The 21954-nt window shown below is 48.1% G+C and overlaps 1 protein-coding gene across 1 annotated transcript in view; it reads right to left on the bottom strand.

Moving 5' to 3' along the window:
* Window positions 1-21954, bottom strand: part of LOC308053382 (mitogen-activated protein kinase kinase kinase 3-like) — a gene marked incomplete at both ends in the record, with an annotated part of 87014 nt that overhangs the window by 14179 nt on the left and 50881 nt on the right. The window contains 5 exons of the mRNA XM_080364232.1: window positions 2717-2850; window positions 11364-11475; window positions 12934-13047; window positions 19245-19344; window positions 20359-20402. Coding sequence (XP_080220358.1) covers window positions 2717-2850; window positions 11364-11475; window positions 12934-13047; window positions 19245-19344; window positions 20359-20402 — 504 coding nt within the window. The remainder of the gene's footprint in view (window positions 1-2716; window positions 2851-11363; window positions 11476-12933; window positions 13048-19244; window positions 19345-20358; window positions 20403-21954) is intronic.

Genomic DNA, 21954 nt, shown 5'->3' with positions numbered 1-21954 from the left:
GCAGCCTGTTCCAATGCCTGGCAACCCTTTCCATGAAGAACGTTTTCCTAATATCCAATCTAAACCTCTCCTGGCGCAACTTGAGGCCATTTCCCCTTGTGCTATCACTTGCTACGTGGGAGAAGAGACCAACACCTTCCATGCTTTCCAACATCTATTTCCAAGCAGGGAAACCGAGGCAAAAATAATTAGCTCCCTGACGTTCAAACCACATTGAGAAGTCAATGAGATTCAAAGTACTCAAAGTAATTTGTGAAAAAATAATAACAATAAAAAAGGAATATCAGGAGACAAGTGATGTGCCCAAGGCTGAGTGAGTATTGTGCTACAGGCAGGATCACAGCCCTGGACTCCTTGACTTCCCCAGGCTGCCCTGGCACACGAGACCAGCCTTTGCCTCTGCTGATAGCAAAGCATCGTCAGGGCTTTTGGCTGGAGGAGCCGGCTTGGCTCTCAACAAGCTCAGTGAGTCAAAAGCTACATTTGTGTTGCTTCCTGGATGAGACATTGTACTGGACGGGGTTATTTATAGCTGGTTAATAACAATAGAGGTTTTGTATCGAGTGGCAAACCAAGGGGTGATGTGCAACTTCTACGCGGAGTGGAGCTTGCTCAGGGCCACGCTGTGCTGCGGTCAGGGCGATGCTTCCTCCTGGGTGCAGACCCGCTGCGGACACTCACTAAGCCCACAGCCAGCCCCGAGTCCAGCTCCTTCCCAGGAAAACTGAGCAAGGGGGTTAAATGCTACATGGAGTCACCCTGCACTGGCTCCCTGACCCACCTCACTTGCTCCTCCTTCCCGGTAGAGGGGAACAGCCTCCCTCTCCACGGGCTGCTGCGTTAGAACCTCCTCAACCGGTTGTCATAACAGCTCGTGTTGTTTTGGCAGGACAGTCCCAAGTGGAAAAGGAGCGTTTTTTTTCCTCTGCTTCCCAGTTTTTACCCCAAAGTCTTGTCCTTCAAAGCAAACCAGCCAAATTGGAGCAAGACCCCTGCTAGACCCCCACCTTTGCCAGCCATGCCAGGTCTCTCCCCTATCAGTTAAAACGATGCTGAAATGGATTAATTTCTCAAAAGCATGTAATTAGGGATCCAAGAAGTCTCCATACTCAGCCTCTGTCCATCTGCCAAGCTGGTCTCAAGGCAAAGAGCACAGTTAGACCACAGGCTCACACAGGGGCATCCCCCAAAAGACAGCAAGCACGGGGTTGTAAGTGGTTTTCCATGAGACACGTGTGGAAGCTCCGGCACAAAGACATTCTGAGGGTGAAGCCCATATGGGGAGAAGCGTAGCTGCTCAATGAGGAGAGGAAAAAACACCCAACCATCCCCAAGTCCCTCTTTTCCTGCATTTACGTCGCCAGAGAGGGGCAGCAGCCCGCCCACAGCATGATGCTGGGGAAGGAAAAGCAAGGAGAGCATCTGGGAACCTTCACCGGGAGCAGACTCAGAGCTCAGTGCGTGTTAATGATGCTCCATTAAGAGCCAGCGGAGCTGCACTGATTTACACCCAAGGGGGTGTTCGCATGGACCCTCCCCCCGGCACGCACACACGATTTGTCTTAATCCTTCCAAACATGTTTGGGAGGCATGCGAAAACAATAGAAAGCCAACTTTTGGCTGCAAGGAGCACAAGATACATCTGTACTAGGAGGCTGCCAAGACTCACCCGGAGTGACTTCTTATTTTATTAATGGCTGTATAATAAACTGTTGAAAACACAACTTTGCCATGGAAACACTGGCACAGCCTGCACACAAAAGCAGAGCCAGTGGGTGCTGGTGGAGTGTAGGAAATGCGTGGCTCCCCATGCAAGATCCTTGGGGGCTGTCACAGCAGCCCTGGAGCAAGCTTAGTGCCTTCCAGATGTCCTTCCATGTCCCTCGTGCAAACTGTGTATCCTTTTCCTGCCTTTCCAAGAGCTTTGCAAGAAGGAATTGTGTGCCCAGACAGCCCAGTTTATGTCACAGGACCTGTGTAAAGTTCTTTGGAACTATAGCTTGAGCAGAGATGCAGATGGAGGTGGAAGCTGCTTCCCTTCTGATCCCTCAACACTCCAGAGTTTCCCCCATCGTGGATACCAAATTGACTGGAGGAAGAGGTTCTGCTCCTCACCGTGCTGAAGAACGAGCTGCTCTTTTATTGGGACTGGACTTTATTAATTCCTTCTTAAGAGAGGAAAATAAAATATAGATATGGGGGAAGGACAGAGAGACAAAACCACAGAGTTGTAACCAGAGCTCAGGCAGAACCAGCACATGGGAAGCAGCAAGAGCTGCTGATGGGGTTGGACAAGATGACCTTTGAAGATCCCTTCCAACCCAAACTATTCTATGATTCTATGATCCCCAGGCTGTTGCAATCGCAAGCAATGGGTTGTTTGCACATTCCCTCGTGGCACCGAGGATCGAGGAAGGCTGTGATCACAGGCACCTGGCAGCTGGTGTGCACGTGTGTGCCAGATCTATGCTTCTCCAGAGCTACCTGAGGTGCATGAGCACGTTGCCATCACCACCACAGCTGGCTCTAACTGTTCCTGGAAATTTGGCCTGCTGTTTATTGAGCATGTCAAGCCCAGGGGCACCCATTTCTGGAACTCCTGAGCCCCATGCCCAAGGCCCATTGAGGATTTAATGGTAGAACAGCACTTACAGTGCAGCCTCCCTCATGCCTGATGCTTCCCTGGTTTAACCCACGCACTCCAGGCCCCACTTACGTTCTGATCCATGGTTTCGGGGATGAACTCGCCCTCACTGTTGATGCTGGTGTAGGATCCCTGGCGAGCAATCTGCTGCTGCTCTTCGGGAACACTCCCTGGCGGCGGCGAACTCCGGCCAGTGTGCAGGGAGCCTAGGACATTGGAAAGGCACAGCTAAGGTCATTTGCCACATGCAAGTCCTTCCAGAGACACTGTTCCTGTGATCACAGACCTCCTGAGGATACTGAGGGGTTTGAGCTTGTGTGGAAGAGAGTGGAGGAGCAAGAGGTGAGATACTGTTTATGGGCATCCTACGAAGCTTTTGCAACAGGGACAGTTTGTTCCTGTGGGGCCACACGACATCTAGCAGACTTGGCCTTCAACCTACGCTGGATCCTAATCACTGTGCATTGTATCCAGGTGCTCTGGCGATGCCAGGACGAAAAGGGCTCCAGAGTTTTGTTGCGATACTATCAGTCAACCTCAAAGCAAAAGAGAAACACCAACTCCGTCTCCTCTCTTTGACCTCCAGGCATTTCCTCCCTGGATCACATCGCTGCCTCACTCAGTGACCTGGGAAACAGCCCGGGTGAACTCTGTGCAACGTCACCTGAACGCTGCTTATACAGAAAACAATTTGCACTCAAATACCCCTCTTATCTCCCCTTTCCCTATACTAAAGTATAGAGAAAGGAAAACCAGCTCTCAAATCCAAGAACCGCAGGGAGGGGAGCAACCTATAGGATCAGCTCATCATGTTTAGCAAAGTGGTTTCTATTTTGCCTCTGGGAGAGAACTCCACAGCTCCTTTACATTGACAGCCCATTCCTCCCCACTATTCTCCGAAATCCACCCTAATTGATTCCTCGTGCCCCTTTCAGGATTAAGGGAGCGTTGCCCTCCCTGGGCCCAGATGCACAGGCTTGGCTCCGCTCTTTCTGCAGTCCCTCCCCTCCATCCCTGGGCTGTCATCACTTCATGGCAAGGAATTGCTGACAGAGGTTTGTGCTGGAGCTTTAAGCAATGTGAGCCTTCACACAACACAACAACTTGTTTTTAAGCAGACTATTAAAGAATACACATCCTTAAAGAGTCAGAAAGCACACAGAGATGCGTTTCTTCACACTTTGTACCCATTTTTGCAGCATGCTTACCAGCTCTTTGGTTCATTACTACCATTTGGTAACAACATGCCCAGGTGAAGCACAACAGCACAGGAGAAAGGTACCAGGAAGGGGCCTATGAGGACAGGCTGAGAGAGTTGGGGTGTTCAGCCTGGAGAAGAGAAGCTCCAGGGAGACCTTATTGTGGCCTTTCAGTGCTTAAAAAGGACTGATAAGATGGGGACAGACTTTTATAGCAGGGCCTGTTGTGATAGGACAAGGGGCGATAGTTTTAAAGTAAATGAGAGGAGATTCAGGCCAGACACGAGGAAGAAATTTTTGACACCAAGGGTGGTGAAACACTGTCCCAGTTTGGGCAGAGAGGTGCTGGATGAACCATCCCTGGAGACATCCCAGGCCAGGCTGGACAGGGCTCTGAGCAACCTGAGCTGGTGCAGATGTCCCTGCTCATGGCACGGGTGGCACTGGGTGAGCTTTGCAGGTCCAACCTGAACCGTTCTATGATTCTATCCCATCGTGAAGAGTCAACACTGATCTATCAACACAACACTTCTGCCTCTTCTGCTGCCGTTCTGCACCGCAGTTACTGTGCCAGATTAATCTCTGGCATAATTCCATCAGCGTGATCAACGCTACAAATCCAAATCCACATCTTTCACTGCAGCTGATAGGCGTCAGGTGCTGGTAACATTCACCGTGTCGCACCAGCATTAAAGGCAGCTAAATCAGGCTTCCTGGATTTATACCAAATACATAGGTATCTCTGTCCCATGGTAGATCTCCCTCTGAACTGCTTGCTCAGATTGTAAAAATAAAAGTCATACAGCTTTGAGTTACTTTTTTTTCTTCTTCCTATTTTCTCCTTCACAGATTTCCTGCAGGATAAGAACACAGCAAAAAAAAAGAGTCCAACTGAAGTAATGCCAAGATCAAGGGGAGAGAATCTCCCGAGTGCTGTGGTGCTCATAATGAACTGGCTTTCCACCAGCCCGAAAAACAAAACCAGTTGGGAAGTACGGCATCCTCTCTTTGAAGACAAATAAACAAATGTTTAACCATTTAACACTCCGGGCACCCGGATAAATCATTGTGTTACCCTTCCCTCGTCTGCTTAGCAGATGTCAATCCAGAATGCTGCATAAAGTCATGTTGGGTGGCTCTTGCTCCAAAACGCTGCTGGAGAATTTGTTGTGGTGTAGCCGCTGTATCTGAGCTCTGTTGAGCTTTTTTGTTGAGGTGCGAGTCTGCTCATGGGATCTCCCGCTTCAACAACCCACCCATTGCCCAGGAAGCCTTCAACTTGGATTTTACGAAGAGTTGTATATGCTCTGTTTGATTTTGAACCCAGGGAGTTAAATGTGATTTATCACAAGCGTAAAGACTTTACATGATCTCACATTAAGGCTCTGCCTGTAACAACTACTCCCAGTCATCAGGTCAGTTGTGTTTGACCTCCAGAGTCACATTTCCTGCCAAAAAACTGTAAAAGGGGATAAGACACCAGCCATTTCCCAGCAGGCAAGGAAGTTAAACAAAATGCTCAAGGCTTTTGCACGCCTGGAAACTGCTGGATGGAACCAGATCCCTTTCAGCCAGGCTGTTTGGGTACAAGTGCTGCTCAAATTTATGCAGCTTCACACCTCCAGGAGCGCTGGTTGCTGGTGCTGCACGTCCAGGCATCCCCGTCCACCCGAGGGGAACACAGGGAGGTGGTGGGGGCAGAGACCAAGGTTAATTCTTCCCCCTCCAGCCCTATAAGGTTCGCAATACCACAGGCAATCTCAGTGCTGCTGCTGGGGGAGATGGAAAACAGAGGACGGGGAGAGAGAACAACTGTGGTACGCAGTGGCAGGCTTAATTCATGGTGGGGGCAACACAAGGCATATTGGATATAATAGATAATACTGCTTTACCCACCCTGAGGCAGAAACAGACAGACAAGTCTGTTTGACACAACACGGATGCTCTTCACACTTGACCTAATCCTCAAAAAACAGCAGCAGCAGGCAGAGACCCCCATGGGTCTGTTCTGCTGGGATCTCTACAGGATTACAGGTCAGCTCTGGTCCTCAGGCCCAGCGGGGATGGGGCAGGCTCTGAGGCACTGCTTTATAAGCTGAATGCTGGCTGGATCTCAGCAACTCTATTCAGGATTCCTAAACTCGGAGAAACTCTGCAGATTGGCACTGGTTGAGCATTTGACCTCAGTTACCCTTTGGAGCAAGGTGCTTTGGGAAGGGATTCCTGCTCCATGTTACACACACTAATGTAAAGCCATATGTTTGAGCCTAAAGCACAGCACGTCCTGAGCAGGCTGAACCAGGCCAGCACGGAGACTTACAGTCACTGCTGGCATCTACTGGGTTCTTTCATGTTCCTTTCTGTTATTTTTATTTAAGAAAGCGTCTTTCCTGCTGTATATGTGGAGTCTGTGGTGCTGCACGTACAGCCTGCTCCCCATGCCAGGCTTGGCTTCCCTGTCTCTGTGCTCTCTGGCTTCACCCTTTCCCTTCCCCAGCAGATCCTTCTCAAAACTTCATCCATCACCGATTGGTGAGAGTCCTGATGGAGAACAGAAGCCCCTTAAAAGTCAGAGGTGGGGAGGGTTTGTTGGTGGCCGCCTACGCTCACAGCTGCGGCCATGGGGAGCCCAGCCCTGGGATGACGTCGTCACAGAGCCCAACGAAGGACATGACATCAGGACGTGTCGTTCCTCCAAATCTTGGCAGAACCACACGGCTCAGGCCACAGTGGCACAAGAAGAAGAAATAACCCTGCAGGAAATTTCTCACTTCTGTGGCTGTTGAGGGGAGGTGTGAGGAGACAGACCAAATCTCTCTCAAGTTGATCTTTCTCAGCCTCCCTGCTCTCCATGCTGATCCTCTGAGGATGGAGAGGGCAGATGCCCCATCCCTGGAGACATCCCAGGCCAGGCTGGATAGGGCTCTGAGCAACCTGAGCTGGTGAAGATGTCCCTGCTCATGGCAGAGGTGGCACTGGATGACCTCTGAAAGTCCCTTCCAACTTCAAGGATTCTGTGATGGATTCCTACATCTTGATTTCAGGCAAACTTCAGTGTACTTCTATACCAATACGCAGGACAGAGCCTATTTTCTCACCCTAAAGTAACTGGCATGATACACACAGCCAAATTCTCCTCCTCTTCTCAAAATAAAGGGGTCTCATCCATCCCAACTCCAACAACAGGTCTCCAACCCATGATACCCAATTTTGTACCCAGGCACTGCTGAGACTGCAGCCTTTGGTACAGGGTCAGCCAGGGAATGTGCTATTAATTAAGCAGCCTCATTAACAGCTGGGCAGCACTCATGTCTTCATCCTGTGAATTTAACAGCACAGATATCACCTCCAGTCCTTTGTGTCTCAGAATCATAAAATGGGCCTACAAGAAAGATGGGGACAGACTTAGCAGGGCCTGTTGTGATAGGACAAGGGGTGATGGTTTTAAAATAAAAGAGGGAAGATTCAGGCCAGACATGAGGAAGAAACTGGGTGCAATAAGGGTGGTGAGAGCCTGGAACAGGTTGCCCAGAGAGGTGGTGGATGAACCATCCGTGGAGACATCCCAGGCCAGGCTGGATGGGGCTCTGAGCAACCTGAGCTGGTGAAGATGTCCCTGCTCAGGGCAGGGGTGGCACTGGATGAGCTTTGGAGGTCCCTTCAACCCAAACTACTCTATGATTCTATGATCATCTGGCCAGCCAGTGCACCAAAGTCTCTACGTTGGCTCTCCCTGGAGATCTGCATTCAAATCCTCCCAGCACTAGCAGGGGTTCAATGGTGCTGTACACATGTCCAGGCACCCATGAAAACCCAGGTCCCATCACCACGGTGGCAATTCTCCAAGGCAAATTCCTGCTGTTCCCCTGGCTGGACCATATTTGACAGCACAGACCCAACCAGCATTTGCTCCTCATCTGGAGAGGCCTGGCAGACACATGGTGCCACAGCTCAGCAGCCTGGTTTGCCACCACAAACGAAAAATATAAATAAAGCTTTTGGCAAATGTTTGAATAATTTGTGGATAGTGTTCTGAAACAAGTATTTCCTCAAAGTAAATACAAACAACCCTCGGTTATCTGAAAATCCAGAACCCACATAGATTTTAGCTGAGGTTTCCTGGCACTCAGCTGCACGTTTGCAGATGCTGGGCACCAAGAGACTGGAACATTTTCCACTTCCCAAAAATAAAAAAGGGGAGGGGGGACTTCCACTGAAAAAAGTTTAAAAGTCTATGGGAAAAAATAATTGACTTTGCATAAGGTTTTTCAGGGACATGGAACGAAGACATTTTCTGTCCAGCAGAAGCAAAAATAGCCAAATCTTCCCCAGAACACCTACCCCCCCGCTTCCAATGTGCTCATGCCAACAACATGCAGTTTTATTAGTCCTCGCTGCCGCTAACATGGCAAAGTCAGCAGAAAAACATGAGACATCTCAGAAACATGGAGAACATGACCCTGAACCACCTTTTTCTATAAGGTCACTTTCAACCTCCTTTAACATGTGGTTTCAAGAGAAAAGCTGAATTATGTCTTGATAGCAATCTCTTAGATGACAGCAGAAGGGAACGCTGTGAAATACCTTGTATTGTGGAGAATAATTTCTCCTATAGAAATCCCAGCCTCTTCGTCTGCCTTTTGAGTATCCACCAAGCTCAGTGAAATACCCCGTTCAGGGAACCACAACACGGGATCCTGTCTGTGTGTCTAGTGCCTGAATTTTTGTTTTACGCTCCATCTGAAACACCGCTCTCCCTTTCCGCTCACTGGAGTTTCTGCCCAGCTGCTACATTACCCAGTTCTGACTCCAGAGGTGAAAAAACAATCTGCTGGATTGCGAACACCTCCTGAGTAGGGCTGTAGTGGCTTCATACAGAACCCAGATAACTCCAAAGAGAAGCCTGGTGTGCTGCAGAGGGTTGTTTGCAACCTCTTTTTCAACTAAGAGCAAGATGAACTATCTGCATGGAAAAAAACAGACGGATGGCTGCAGCATGGGCTGGTTACCTTTGCTATCCAACCATATATCAGCACTGAGGACACTGGTTTTGGTCCATTAGCAGCAGACTGTCCTGAGGATCCCAATGTAAGAAGATTCTGCCCAGTCCTCCTCTAGGAACTACTAGAGGGAGTCCAATGGAGGCTACAAAGATGATGAGGGGTCTGGAGCATCTTTCTGATGAGGAAAGACAGAGAGCTGGGTCTGTTCAGCCTGGAGAAGAGAAGCTGAGAGGGGATCTCATCCATGTTTATAAATATCTCAGGGTGGGTGTCAGAGGATGGACCAGACTCTGTTCAGTGGTGCCCAATGACAGGGTGAGGGGCAACAGGCACAAACACAGGAGGTTCCATCTGAATATGAGAAACTTCTTTCCTTTGAGGTGCCAGAGCCTGGCCCAGGCTGCCCAGAGAGGCTGTGGAGTCTCCTTCTCTGCAGACATTCAAACCCTCCTGGACACCTTCCTGTGTGATCTGCTCTGGTGACCCTGCTTGAGCAGGTGGGTTGGACTGGATGGTCTCCAGAGGTCCCTTCAACCTCAACCACTCTGTGATTCTCTAGATCAAACAAGCATGTTATACCCATTCCCGTTATATGTTATTCCCATTATACTCTGCTGCTCAGGCATTCCCTCAAATCCCATCTGTACCTCAGGATCACACCTTTGCAGAGCTGACATCTCTTCCCTTGTCTGATCTACAGGATGCTCTTCAAGGCAGGGACACCTCACAGTCAGCAAGGACCCGGTCAGAAACTCTTCTGGTATTACAGCAACTCCAAGACAGTGAGGAAAGGCCAAAGCATGGCATAAAAAAACAGTAGGAAAGTCTAACTTCGCAAGAACTTCTCCCTAGCACAGCCACACATGGGATCAATTCTAACCATCACGCTTGGTTCACACATCAGTGACAGCTCCCGGTGCCACAGCTCTTTGCTGCCTTACACTAACAGCTTCAGAAGTGCCAAAAAAAGAGCAGCAGAGATGTTTAGCTGAAGCGCAGTTTCTGCTGAGGCTCTGTGCCTTACCATCTATCTGTGTGTGCATTTCATTCAGAATCACCTATGACTCTGCCAGACTCGGGCAAACTTTCAATAGCCATGTGAGCTAGAAAAGAAACACACAATAGAAAAAGACATCCCTGGCACATCCAAACATCAGGCCCAAAGAGAGCTCAGGTGCATGTACCACCCATCCCTGGCTTCAGAAAGAGTTGGGCATGGCTGCACAAGGGGCTAAGCTGGACCTACCCTAGAAGAAGGTTTCCTATGTATCATTGTCTGAGATGCAGCAAAGCACAGGATACGTTATCAAGGCAGCACAGGCTGTGAGACAGAGAAAGGACAAATCCTTGGAGAAAAGTACTCTTTGTTGCATGGAGAAAAGAGTTTGGAAGTGTTTGCTGCCATATAAGTACAGAGGATCTTTGAAAAACGAAGCATATTTTAATGTATATTTGTATAGGAGGGCCCCACTTTATTCAAGGCCTCTGATGCTGTCATTTCTACAGTTGTTGAATAACTGTATGAAAACAATAGGGGTCTTTAAAAACCACCCTGTAACCAGCATCCACAGATGCAGCAGAGAACATACACTGCATTTCAAGATCACTGGTCCTGCCTATAGATTATAATGAGTAATTATGCCCCTGCCATGTAGTCCTACAGGGTGCTTTACTAGTTCCGAACACTGCACCCTGCTCTCTGTAAAATCCCACAAGTATCTCCACGCAAAAGGTCCTACAAGCAGCTTATCAAGAGTACTTGTCACTTCAAGACAGACAAGAAAAGCATCAACTCAAGCACAGAAAGCCAAAGAAAAGACCACACAAGCCTACGAACAAAGTCCAGTCCTTGCAGGGCTGCAGGAAGAGACTGGCCACATGTACTCCCAGCACCTCCAAAGGAAAATGTGCATCTGAAATGTAACCACTGCAAAACACTGAACACATCCATTCTCCTGAGACAGCATAAAAGCAACTGCCACAGACTTCACTTCACCAACAAGAAAAGCCTGGTGGCACAGAGACCTATATCTAGTCCTCACACAGTGGAACTGGTGTGAGCACAGGAGCTGAGGAAGCCAAGCCCAGTCATCTGTGTTATTCTGTTAAGGGGGAAAGTGGGAGAGATGCAAATGGAACAACAGCATATGGGTAAAAGAAGAAAGGATGCCTAAAAAAGCCTTGGCTTTCTGTAGAGCCTCACTCTTCACTTTGGTGAAGCACAGTAGCACCAAATTCACTTGAAATTTTTATCACTGCGTTTTCCCCCCCAAATTACACCTCAGCTCCCCTGCTCTTCTCAGCTTTCATGCCCAACATGACTCTCTGCTCAGCACAATCTGTGCAGCCTGCAGAGTCTTTTCCTCAGGCTGAGGAGAAGCAGTAACAGCACTGAGCTGCTGATGGGAGACATCAGGGTGACAGCAGCTACAGGGTTGTGATAGGGAAGAGGAAGAGGATGGTGGGTCCAGCTTGTAACAGCACAAAACACCCCGCAAAACATTGCATTTCACTGACCTGTTGAATACTTCCGCGTCCTCTCGGAGTCTTTGTAGAGGGATCCCATGATATCGCCCATGGATCTGGAGATCCTCATTTCGTGCTGTTTACTGTTGTTTGGCTGCAGAAGCTGGTAATGAGACAAAGGGAAAGGTCAGACTCTGCCAGAGCCCTTGCAGATGCACCATGTGAAACCCTGTGTTTGACTCTCCATGGCCATATTACCCATTAAAACCATTAAAAAGACATGTATATAATCTAGGATGATCCAAAACTCATTCACAAACAATTCACATTTGTTATTAAAACACTCCAATATTAAAGATTGAGCTGTAGTTGATACTAATAAACACAGATATTTGACATAAAAGACTCTTCCCGCACTGCATTATTTCCAGATGGATAGAAACACTGATCCCTGCCCTGAATTGAAATTTGCTGTCCCAAAATCAGAGCCTTTCCTCTAGAGTCCCCAGACTTCGGTGGCAGCCCAAGCACTGCAGAGGTTCCTCTGTAACAGAGCAGAGGGGCAGAGTGGAGGATCAGGCTCTCCCAGGAAAGACAGATAAGGGGGAGAGCAAAGAAATGCATATCCAGCTGCTAACCTGAAAGGTAGCAGCCAAGTCTTACTAAACTAACATGCGCTGTGGTTTTGTGATAGTTTTATTTATGACCTGGGAACCATATGTTCTTGCATGGTTACATGCTTCTGGAAGAGTTCAACTTACCCTCAATCCATCCGGCAGCCCTAATCTGAGTAGCTGACTTGCAATACTGCAATGTTCCTGCAGTTATTAGGGCAGATTGCCCCATTTTTGCCCAGGATTTAGGAAACCACAACGGATGGCTCAGTTTTCCCTTGGGACTCTGGCCCCTGCACCTTCTGAGAGCCTCTTAAAAGGAGCGGAGAGGCTCCAAGAGCACCAGGGGTAGCATGAGGACAAATGCTACGAGTTTCAAGACTCTCCGTCTCTCTGGTACTTCTAGGAAATGTAAGGAAGAAATGGAGTTGCAACATCTGTAAATCCCTTACTTTATAGCCTGTGCTTGGGGCAGCACGACATGTGCTTTGGCAAGACACTCCGTGCAGGCGAGGTCAGGCTAAAAGGCTTAACTGCAAATCCACTGAGCTCAGGCAAAACAAACAAATAAATATGGGGAAAGAAAAAAAGACAGTGCTGCACGAGACCGAAGGATTCTCCAGTTTGCTCCAAGACCACATGGAGAGAACAGTCCCCACACTGCAGCCAGCATGGCAAGGGCCAGAGCATCACCATGTATGTGGAGGTGCTGGCAGCATCACTAGGCAGAAAACACAAGGAGTTCTCTTGGGTTTGAACCTTCTTTGAGGATCTGAACGCTATTTAACCCTTCCCAGGTTGCAGGAGGAGCTAGAGGGAGCTGAGCTCAGTCTCCGGGCTGCCAACACAGGAGGATTTCCCAGCAGCTGAGCCAGAGCAGGGCTGACCCCCCTCATGACCAGCTTGCCCTCTGCTCTGCACTGCCAGGAGACTCATTTCCACTCCCCAACACAATAACAAGACATTTCACTCTGGACACAAAAGAGCAGAGAAGGTGAAGGGCTCACATTCGCTTTCTTTGGAGCGCTCACAAGGATCCGCAGGCTCTTCAGGGAAGGGCTCAGCTCCAACTGTTCCACCGCTTTGTCCAAGTCTTCCTGGGATTTCAGCGGGATCAGGAGCTGGAATGGACAGAAAAAACGCCGGAGCACGGTAGTGTCACACTTTCGGGTAAACAGAGGAAGCCAGACCCTTGCAGGGAGCAGCTTGGGAATCAGGGGACAAAGGAGGAACCTGAGGAGGCGAATGGAAAACAGAGCCCCCATGCCCTCCAACTTGCTGAGCTCTAAAGTTTTCTTCCAAGTTCTCATCTACCAAGGAACAGACAGAAAAAAAAATATCACAACAAAAAAACATCTGCAAGGAGACAGCTTAAAGGTCACACCACCAATTCAGCTAGTGGAAAGAGAAGAGGGCTGAGATGAAACCTCAGGCTTGCTGCCTGCTAGCCTGGGGCTGCTCTGATCTTTGACTCTGTAGGCAAGACTTGCTGTTCCCCAGCCCCAAAACAGCCCTACCCGTTCTTCCTGGGAAGGTGGTCAGGCCATGGTGCTCCAAAAAAGAAATGAGCTGCACCCAAGGATTTACTCGGGCAGTTCCTCAGTGGTCTTCCCTACCTTCTTCTCCGCGTTCCTGCACATGGAACGTGTTCTTCCCTGCGTTCCTGCACATGGACAGTCTCACGAGCGTTTGGGCATCAGGTGAAATCAGGGAACATCTCACAAATAAGAGTTTCTTCCCTTTTGATGTGAAAGGCGTGCATTGCTCTCCCTCCAAGAACCACTTCTTTCACTCCCAGCAGGACAAATTCAGCTTCTGCTCTTTAGAAGGTAAACAGAAGGGAGGGCTACACACTGCTGTGTCTATAAGGCAACTAAAGGTCCTGATGTTTTCCTGGTAAGTGGCAGACTATGGCCCTCATCTCTCCTGACATTGCTGTGTGGTATACCACGTCCTGCAGACAGCCTCAAAGCTTCCAACACAGCTGCACTTCAGAGGGGTTCTGTGTCCCTAAGCTAAGACTAAAACCACAGCTTTTTGCCCCTCATTCTGCCTCATCTTGTAAAAAACAGTCCTCAGCCTCTGTAGGTTGCCTTGGGCATTGGCACTGAATCCAGCCAACACAGAACATGTTATACTCGTGCCCGTGCCAAAGTACACAGTAGTTCCACCTACTAAAGGTATCGAGTAGCCAGAGATGTCAATAGGCTCTCCCTGGTCTTACTGGGAGTCACAGCTGCCCAGCACTTCTGAAAGGCAGCTCAGCCCTTCAGGTGATCGGGGTTCATGCCACTAGCCACAGCAAACGCACCTCAGATCAACCGCTCCACAAAATGACACTCAAGAGCCACCTGTATCTACCTTTTTGATCCCAGGGTGTTGCCAAGGGTTTGGCTGTTGTCCTGTACCTAAACACACCTCAGACTGTGTGCACTGAAGGTTAGAACTTCGGGGATAACCAGGTCAAGGAAAGGCCATGGGTCCTGGCCAACAGAGATGAGGTTCCACCTCAGGAAACTTCTACCTTCTCCACGCAATGACCACAGCCTGAGCCCACCAAGCTCCATCCTAGATGCTCATGTGGCTGTTGTTTCTACAGGGTGAGCACTTGAAGGTTTGGATTGAGTTCCTCCTCTCCTGTGTGTTGAGGAGGTTATCTTTTGTCCTCATCTTGAAGATGGGGAACCGAGCCTTGTGCAGGCTGCCTATTTCATATGATAAACATCAGGCTGACCCAAAAAAGCCAAGCTCCCACAGTTGTGGATAGTAGGTAGCCCTGAGCTCATACCTCCCTAAGACACCCAGCTTTGAGATGCTAAAAGCCAGGCCTGCAACTGGGCACTGCAATAGCTGAGTTTAACACAACCCTCTGTTCTTTACAGTTTATAGTCCCAAATTAGATACCCAGGACCCCTGTAGCTTGCATGAGAGAGTTAGATAACCAAAACCGGGATTAACAGGTGAGGAAAGGAAGCTGCCAGGTCTAATTGCTGGAAGCAGCGGTAAATGCTGAGGGAAGACAAGGCCAGTTGTCAAATAATATTTAGGCAAGGAACTCCCAAGTGGCCTAGGAGTGGTCTTCTGGCATAAGGTATGCAAACGTGGTTGAGAAAATTCTACATAAAGACAAAAAAGAGACTCTAGAGCAAAGCATTTAGCACATCCACCCAGGAAAAGGGATAATCAGGCTGTGCACCCTCTGAACACTAGATAGTTGTTTGTGTGTAGGAAAAGATTCCAAGAGGAACTCTTGAGAATGCCTTGCCCCACAATATCCTACAGGCTGTAGGGTTCTCAACTAAACCAGATGGGCAAAGAGTTCACAGAAATCATAGAACTATGAAATAGTTTGGGTTGGAAGGGACCTCCAAAGCCCATCCAGTGCCACCATCCAGTTCATCCACCACCTCTCTGGGCAACCTGGGACAGGCTCTCACCACCCTCAATGTCAAAAACTTATTCCTCACATCTGCCCTGAATCTCCTCTCCTTCAGTTTAAAACCATCACCCCCTGTACTATTGCAACAGGTCCTGCTAAAAAGTCTGTCCCCATCTTTCTTACAGACCCCTCTTAAGCACTGAAAGGCCACAATAAGGTCTCCCCGGAGCTTCTCTTCCCCAGGCTGAACACCCCCAAGTTTCTCAGCCGGTCCTCATAGGAGAGTTGTTCCAGCTCTCTAAGATGTCCCTTAGCCCCCAAGCAATGGACCTAACCAGAACACTAACACCATTTTCATCTGAGCTGGGCCTGACAAGCAAGGCTGGAAACAGATTCCCAGTCTGGGACAAGGTTTGGACACGAATGAAAGAACTGTCCAGGTAGATTTCAACTATTCAGGGTTTGCAGTAGGTCCGTGGAATAAATGGTTAGACTGTGGTTTACGGTTAAACTTTGGGATCTGAATGAATCACCCTTGGTCACAGCAGATACCAGACAAAGATAGTATTGAATAAGTCCCCCAAATGCTGTGCAGCTGTCCCCAAAGCTTAATATATATTCTCTTGGTATACTGCTTCATCCTCATCAAGTTCACCAGGCCTCCAGAGGAGCATCAACCAGAAAAGCCTTCCCTCTCACACTCGGCAAAACAGAAATGAGAATGGTGGAGAGCTGCTCCCCAAGCCGAATTTGACTCTGGACTCTAAGTACAGCCCCATTGCTCACCCATCCTTTCACTGAGCTCCTCAGAGCTGCAATCCCTCCGCTACTGCTTTGCACAGAGTGTTCTGCAGGTCATTCCAATATCACAACAATCCCATGTTTGCACACTTGTTCCCGAGGAGCCAAAACCATCAGGCAGAAAAGGACTGGAGCCAGTATTTAGCTTGGCTTTACCTATTACCAGCATCTGGCAAGTAAATTTTGCTCCATTTGGCTTCCCAAGTGTGGCACATACGGATATCAGGTACAGTTATCTACTAGGCACAAAACTAAATGTAAACTCATGTGAAACCACAGAAGTAATTTCCAGGGTGCATTTCCAGTGACTGGGTTTACTCTCTCTACAGCGTGAGCAGCCACTGATAAGCAAAGTTCACCTACACAGAAGTTTCATTAAATAGAGCTTGAGATTTCTTTCTTTTAAATAGTACACTATTTAAGTCTAAGGTTTTAGTATAGGACTTGGTTGTCAATTCACTGCAGTCTAAGAAAGTGAACGCAAAGGGTGAGTTTTCACTGACTACAACAGTATTACTAGACCTCGTTCTGTAAGACACTGCAGAAAGCCAAAGAATAGTAGGAAACAGGGTTGGGGAAAAATCTGAGAGGTCAATTAGTTTGTCTTCCTGCTCAATGCAGAACCAACTGGCATCAACAATTCTCGACAAATGTTTGTTAAATATGCTTTTAAACACCACTCCTCCCCCCCAGTAACAGAGCTTCTACCACTTCCCTAGGCTTTAACTCCCCTTAACCTTCCAAAAGGATGCTGAGGGGCAGTGTCACAGGAGACAAGCGAGGGGAGGTCAGAAGGGAACCGGTGGCACACCGATGTTCAGGGCTCCTGCCCAAAGTCACAAGTTGTGCTCATAAATATTTCAGGGTTGGTGTCAAGAGGATGGACCAGATTCTGTTCAGTGGTGCCCAACGACAGGATGAGGGGCAACAGGGACAGACTGAAACACGGGAGGTTCCATCTGAACATGAGGAGAGACTTCTTGGAGGTGCCAGAGCCTGGCCCAGGCTGCCCAGAGAGGCTGTGGAGTCTCCTTCTCTGGAGACATTCAAACCCACCTGGACACCTTCCTGTGTGACCTGCTCTGGTGACCCTGCTTGAGCAGGTGGGTTGGACTAGATCAGAAGTGTCAAACTCATTTTCCCTGGGGGACACATCAGCCTTGTGGTTGCCTTCAAAGGGCCGAATGTAATTTTAGACGTCTATACATGTAGGAGTAGTTACATTTACACAGTCATAAAATTACATTTGGCCCGTTGGTGGCAACCGTGAAGCTGATGTGGCCCACGGGGAAAATAAGTTTGACATCCCTGGACCAGATGATCTCCAGATGTCCCTTTCAACCCCAACCTTTCTATGATCTTGTAACACCCAGGGCAGCCCGCAGACCAAATTCACACCAAGTGCTCACTGTGGAAGCCAGTCTTTCAATCTATAACACAGCCAATGCACAACAAACACCACACCATGCTGTTCACGGTCAGGCAGATGTTGCTGTCCAGCTCATCAAAAAGATGAGCCCAGCCTAACACTAACGTGCAGACATGCCCCCGTGCGGTACACCCATAGCCAGGCCCCGCTTTTATCTACACCAGCTCAAGCCCGCTGATTCCGTGGTCCCACCAGGATGTGATTCATGCGTGCCCCTGCTCCACCCAGCTGGCACGTTCATCTCACTGATCTTGGCTTCAGGACTCCAGCTTCACCCAGACAGGGACTAACATTTAGTGAGCTTTTGTACAGGCTGGTTGACCTCAGTGTAATATTGGTCTATGAGGTGCTACTGCAAGAAAAACATCTGATGGCAACAAAGAATTACTGCACAATTCCCTTCCAGCATGAAAAAAGGGTGAAACATTTAGTTGTAATGAATCCGTGGTCAGGCTAACTCTGAGTTAGACTAACTCTAAGACCTACAGACATGAGACCAAAAAACCTGACCCGCGACACGTTAGGAGCCAGATACCTGAGTATTACCATGTGGACATCTCTCCCCAAAGGTCACTTTTGTCTATTTATAGTGTTTCCACAATAAAAACTCAATTACTGCTGCTCATACCTCTTCCCAAAGGTGTGGGGGTTCTCACAGGGAGGAATCTCTATGTATAAAAACCCAAAACATAGATGGTCCTTCTCCACACTATTAGGAGTAGGCAAAGGCTGCTCAAGGTCCTGCTATGTGCTGTGCACATGCCCAGGAAGACAGTCTCAAACATGGGATAAAAATGCATTATTTAAGCTTCTGTTTGCTGTCTTTGGAAAAAATTCCTCTTCCAGTGGAAAGAGACCTGGAATGAAATGAGTCATTCCTGGAGAATTCAATGGCAGGCTTTTCCCGGGAGGGCTGTCAGAGAATGCCCAAGATTAGAAACCTGACCGCATTCAAAGCCAAAACCCAGTGAATGCTTTGGTATCATGAGGTACCTATTATAAAAGAATAGCAATGTTTTTGTGGATCAAAGCTCCATTGAAACAGAAAGGAAAACAAGAAAAAAAGGGAGAAAGCTTTCTTCATGACCTCTTCGCTCTGTTCATACTTTACTGAAAGGTTGTTAGTCATTTGCAATTCATACTTGAACAACCAAGCTGTCAGGGCAGATCCAGAAGAATTTGTGTTTATAAAACCCTACCTATTTGTCATCTGGTTTTCTCCTCTTTCCCAAAGCCAAACGCACCTTGAGAGCCCAGTGATATCACCGAACTGCTCAGTTTATAGCAAGATGGCTCATAGGAAAACACCAAGCACACCAAAACAGATACCAAGGATTTCCCCCTTCTAGGTAAAAGCTCCTTTCAGACACAGTGTTGGGCTCAAAGAACAAGCTGGAAAGCCACAGTGGCCTGTGTTATGAAGAAGGTTGGAGTAGAAAGGTCTTCAAGTCTTAAAATGCAAGGATCACCATTTAATAGGCTTTAATTTTGAGGAGAGGAAGGCCTGGCTTGGAGTCTGAGAATCCAACTGAACTGTGTCCAGAGAACAGCTCTTGTATGCTCACCAGCTGGGAACCACTAAATAAGAGTGTTTTTCTTCACATCTATGTACAAGGTTAAATTAGGGCCTTAAGAACAAACTGCTGCTCAAGTCTGGAGAGGGTATTAGGCACCCTAAAACTCCCCCATAGCAATAAGGAGCAGAGTACCTCATTGTTCACACAGACTAAGTCCATCGTCTGTCCAAAAGCATCTGTGACCTTCTGCACGACTTCTTTGAATTTGACTGGTCTTGGAAACTGAATAATCCTGTACAGACAGACAAACACAACAACAGTCTCGGTTTAGCAGCAGCACACTGGAATTTGGGATTAGACTAATTCAGATGACCTGTCATCTTTTTTTATGAAGCATAAAGCTTGCTCCTTGCTTTTACACATAGAAGTGCTGCTCATCTGCTACGCCCAAGAGAAGGATTGATCTACCCTGCATGAATATCTACCAAAAATCCTAATGCAGCTCCTCTGTTCCTCCCTCTGCTGTGAGGTACAGGTGGAAAACAAAGAAGTCCAGCAGCCGTTCACAGGAGAAGACCCAGGGTCAGGCACTGGTCAGCATTTATCATCTCCATTTTCAGCACATGGCTCTGAACAGGGAGGAGAGATGGAAAGGAGAATGATGCAGTTTGGCATCCTGTGACTCTCCTGCACCATCACATGCAGCCGCTCTATAGGTACCTATCAGCAGGTACAGTCTGACCTTATAGTAACATTACCTAAGTCTTCTTTGGCTTTAACGTGCAACTTGGACCATCAGCCTGTGAGTTTCCATCCCCGTGTCCTGCCCTGCCGCACTCACCCAGCACCAAGCAGAGGTGATTCCATGAAAATGTCAAGCAGGGAAGGGCGGGCAAGTTTTAACTCCCAGCTCTATTTTTATGGGACCCATGCCCAAAATCTGGTTATCTTAAGTAAGTGTCATAGGCTGCTAATCAAAGGACATGTTTCTGTACAGTTGCAGCTCAGCTGTGGTGCAGCAAGGCTCAAGAATTAAAGAGAAAAGGATCCAAGCATGTACCCTGTGTCCCTGGTAAAAGGCATTTAACGACTTCCAGCTTGGAACCACTTTGCCTGCATCCAAATCCCAGGAGGTACTTGTGGCAAATGGGATGACAAGGCAAGGCTCTTGCACATAAAATTGTAGTAGATTTTAGGGGAATGAATCGTGCTGTGAGCGCATCTGCAGCTGGCTGAAGTCAGTAGGACATCGGCTAAAAAGGGTAATTTGTCCCTGTACACGCGCGGGGCTGGGTTTGGTACATACCTTTTCTCGCCTTCGTATTCGAACTTGATCCTGACATTTCGCTGCTGAAAGAAAAAGCAGAACGTTGTTAGTTCCTGAGCTGAATCCCGGATGGACATGCAGATCCAAAGCTGACAGCATTTCCCAAAGAGACTTCACTAAATCCATTGGGTCTGGTTTATTTAGGGCTAGTTGGACTTGTGGACTTTGGGGAAGCTCCACACTGCTGAGAAATGTGCTTGTCAAAGAACAAGGCCATCTATAAAGAAGAGAACACTCATCTGTATAACTGTTAATTTTAATAGAACACATTAATAAAAGTGGAAAATGGTGAATGCTCTGAACTCAGTTGGGAACAAAGCACTGTTAGCAAAGACGCAAACAGGTTAAGTGCCTGATGTCTGTCCACCTTCAGTGCTTCCCAAGCTTTTACTCCAGTATTTTCCTGTTGGAAACCCAAAAAGCAAAGCTCAGAGGATTTTTAATAGACCACAGAGATATTTGGGGCAAAGAAATAAGTAAAAGCAAGCGCCCTATAATAGAAGTGGGGAGACCGCCTTGGATTTTAAAAGGCAACAGTGCTGGAGTGGTGCAGGGGGGGCTGTTGTTTTGTTAGGACCTACAGAATGCGAAGTACATCAGGAATCACTACGCTATACACAGTAAATGCCCACCCTGCACTGACCTGTTGCTCACCTCAAGAGAAATCATTAAGTTTGCCCAAAGAAGAGCCATGGGCAGACCGGGCATACGAGTGTGCATGGCTTAGTAAAAGCCACTTCTCCTATCCCCTGTTTATACATATTTAGCAGCAAACGAGACCACAAGGAGACTTTTCATTCATTCAGCTCAGAGCAAGCCTGAGCCAAGCAACCCTCCAGCACCCCTTGGCTCACACCAGGACTTTCCGATGGCCTCCAAAGCAGATCAAAACCCTCTTTACCTCCCAAGATGAGTTTTAGTCACCTCGGTTAACCAGGGCTCTGTCCCTGGTAGTGCACACAAGCCTCCTCAAATAGTAGATTTAATCCCATGGAGAAAAAAGTGCTCGTCACCTCCCTCTGAGGTGTGACACAAGGGTTTGGTCCTGGATCACCGGCATCTCCATGGATAATGCCCGATGGGTGGGTGACAGCCCTTCCTGAGCAAGGGCCTTATCTCCAACCCCGAGTTGCCAGCGTGTGAAGGCACAATTTCCATCCTCTCAGAGGGAAAGCAGAGCCGCAGTGAAACAGCCCTGTCCCTAACGAGGAAAATGAGCTGGACGGGTATCCTCGGGTTTATTTTTAAACTGACAGCTCCTCAAGTTCTGCAAACACCCACCGAAGTTCAGGAAGTCAAAGCTGGAGACGATTCGGTTGAAATGCTTAAAAAAGCCCAGCAGATTCAGAGTAAACATGTTGGATCATCCAAAATACATCCTTTTTATCTCTGCTAGCGGCATTTTCTGTGTTTCCAGAAAGGCTGGGAAGAACCAGTACCGTGACAGTCACCAAATGGGGCACTCCGGCAGCGTTATAACAAGCACTTACATCACTTCGGTATCTGCAGCCAGTTCTTCAATGTCTGGAGAAACTCCAGGTTTACTTCTAGAACCAGGCTCAAGCCATAAAAACA

The sequence above is a fragment of the Nesoenas mayeri genome (assembly GCF_963082525.1).
Source record: "Nesoenas mayeri genome assembly, chromosome: 2".
In the NCBI taxonomy this organism is placed as follows: Eukaryota; Metazoa; Chordata; class Aves; order Columbiformes; family Columbidae; genus Nesoenas; species Nesoenas mayeri.
Note: the sequence above shows the minus strand (reverse complement) of the source record. Positions and strands in the feature narration are given on the sequence as shown.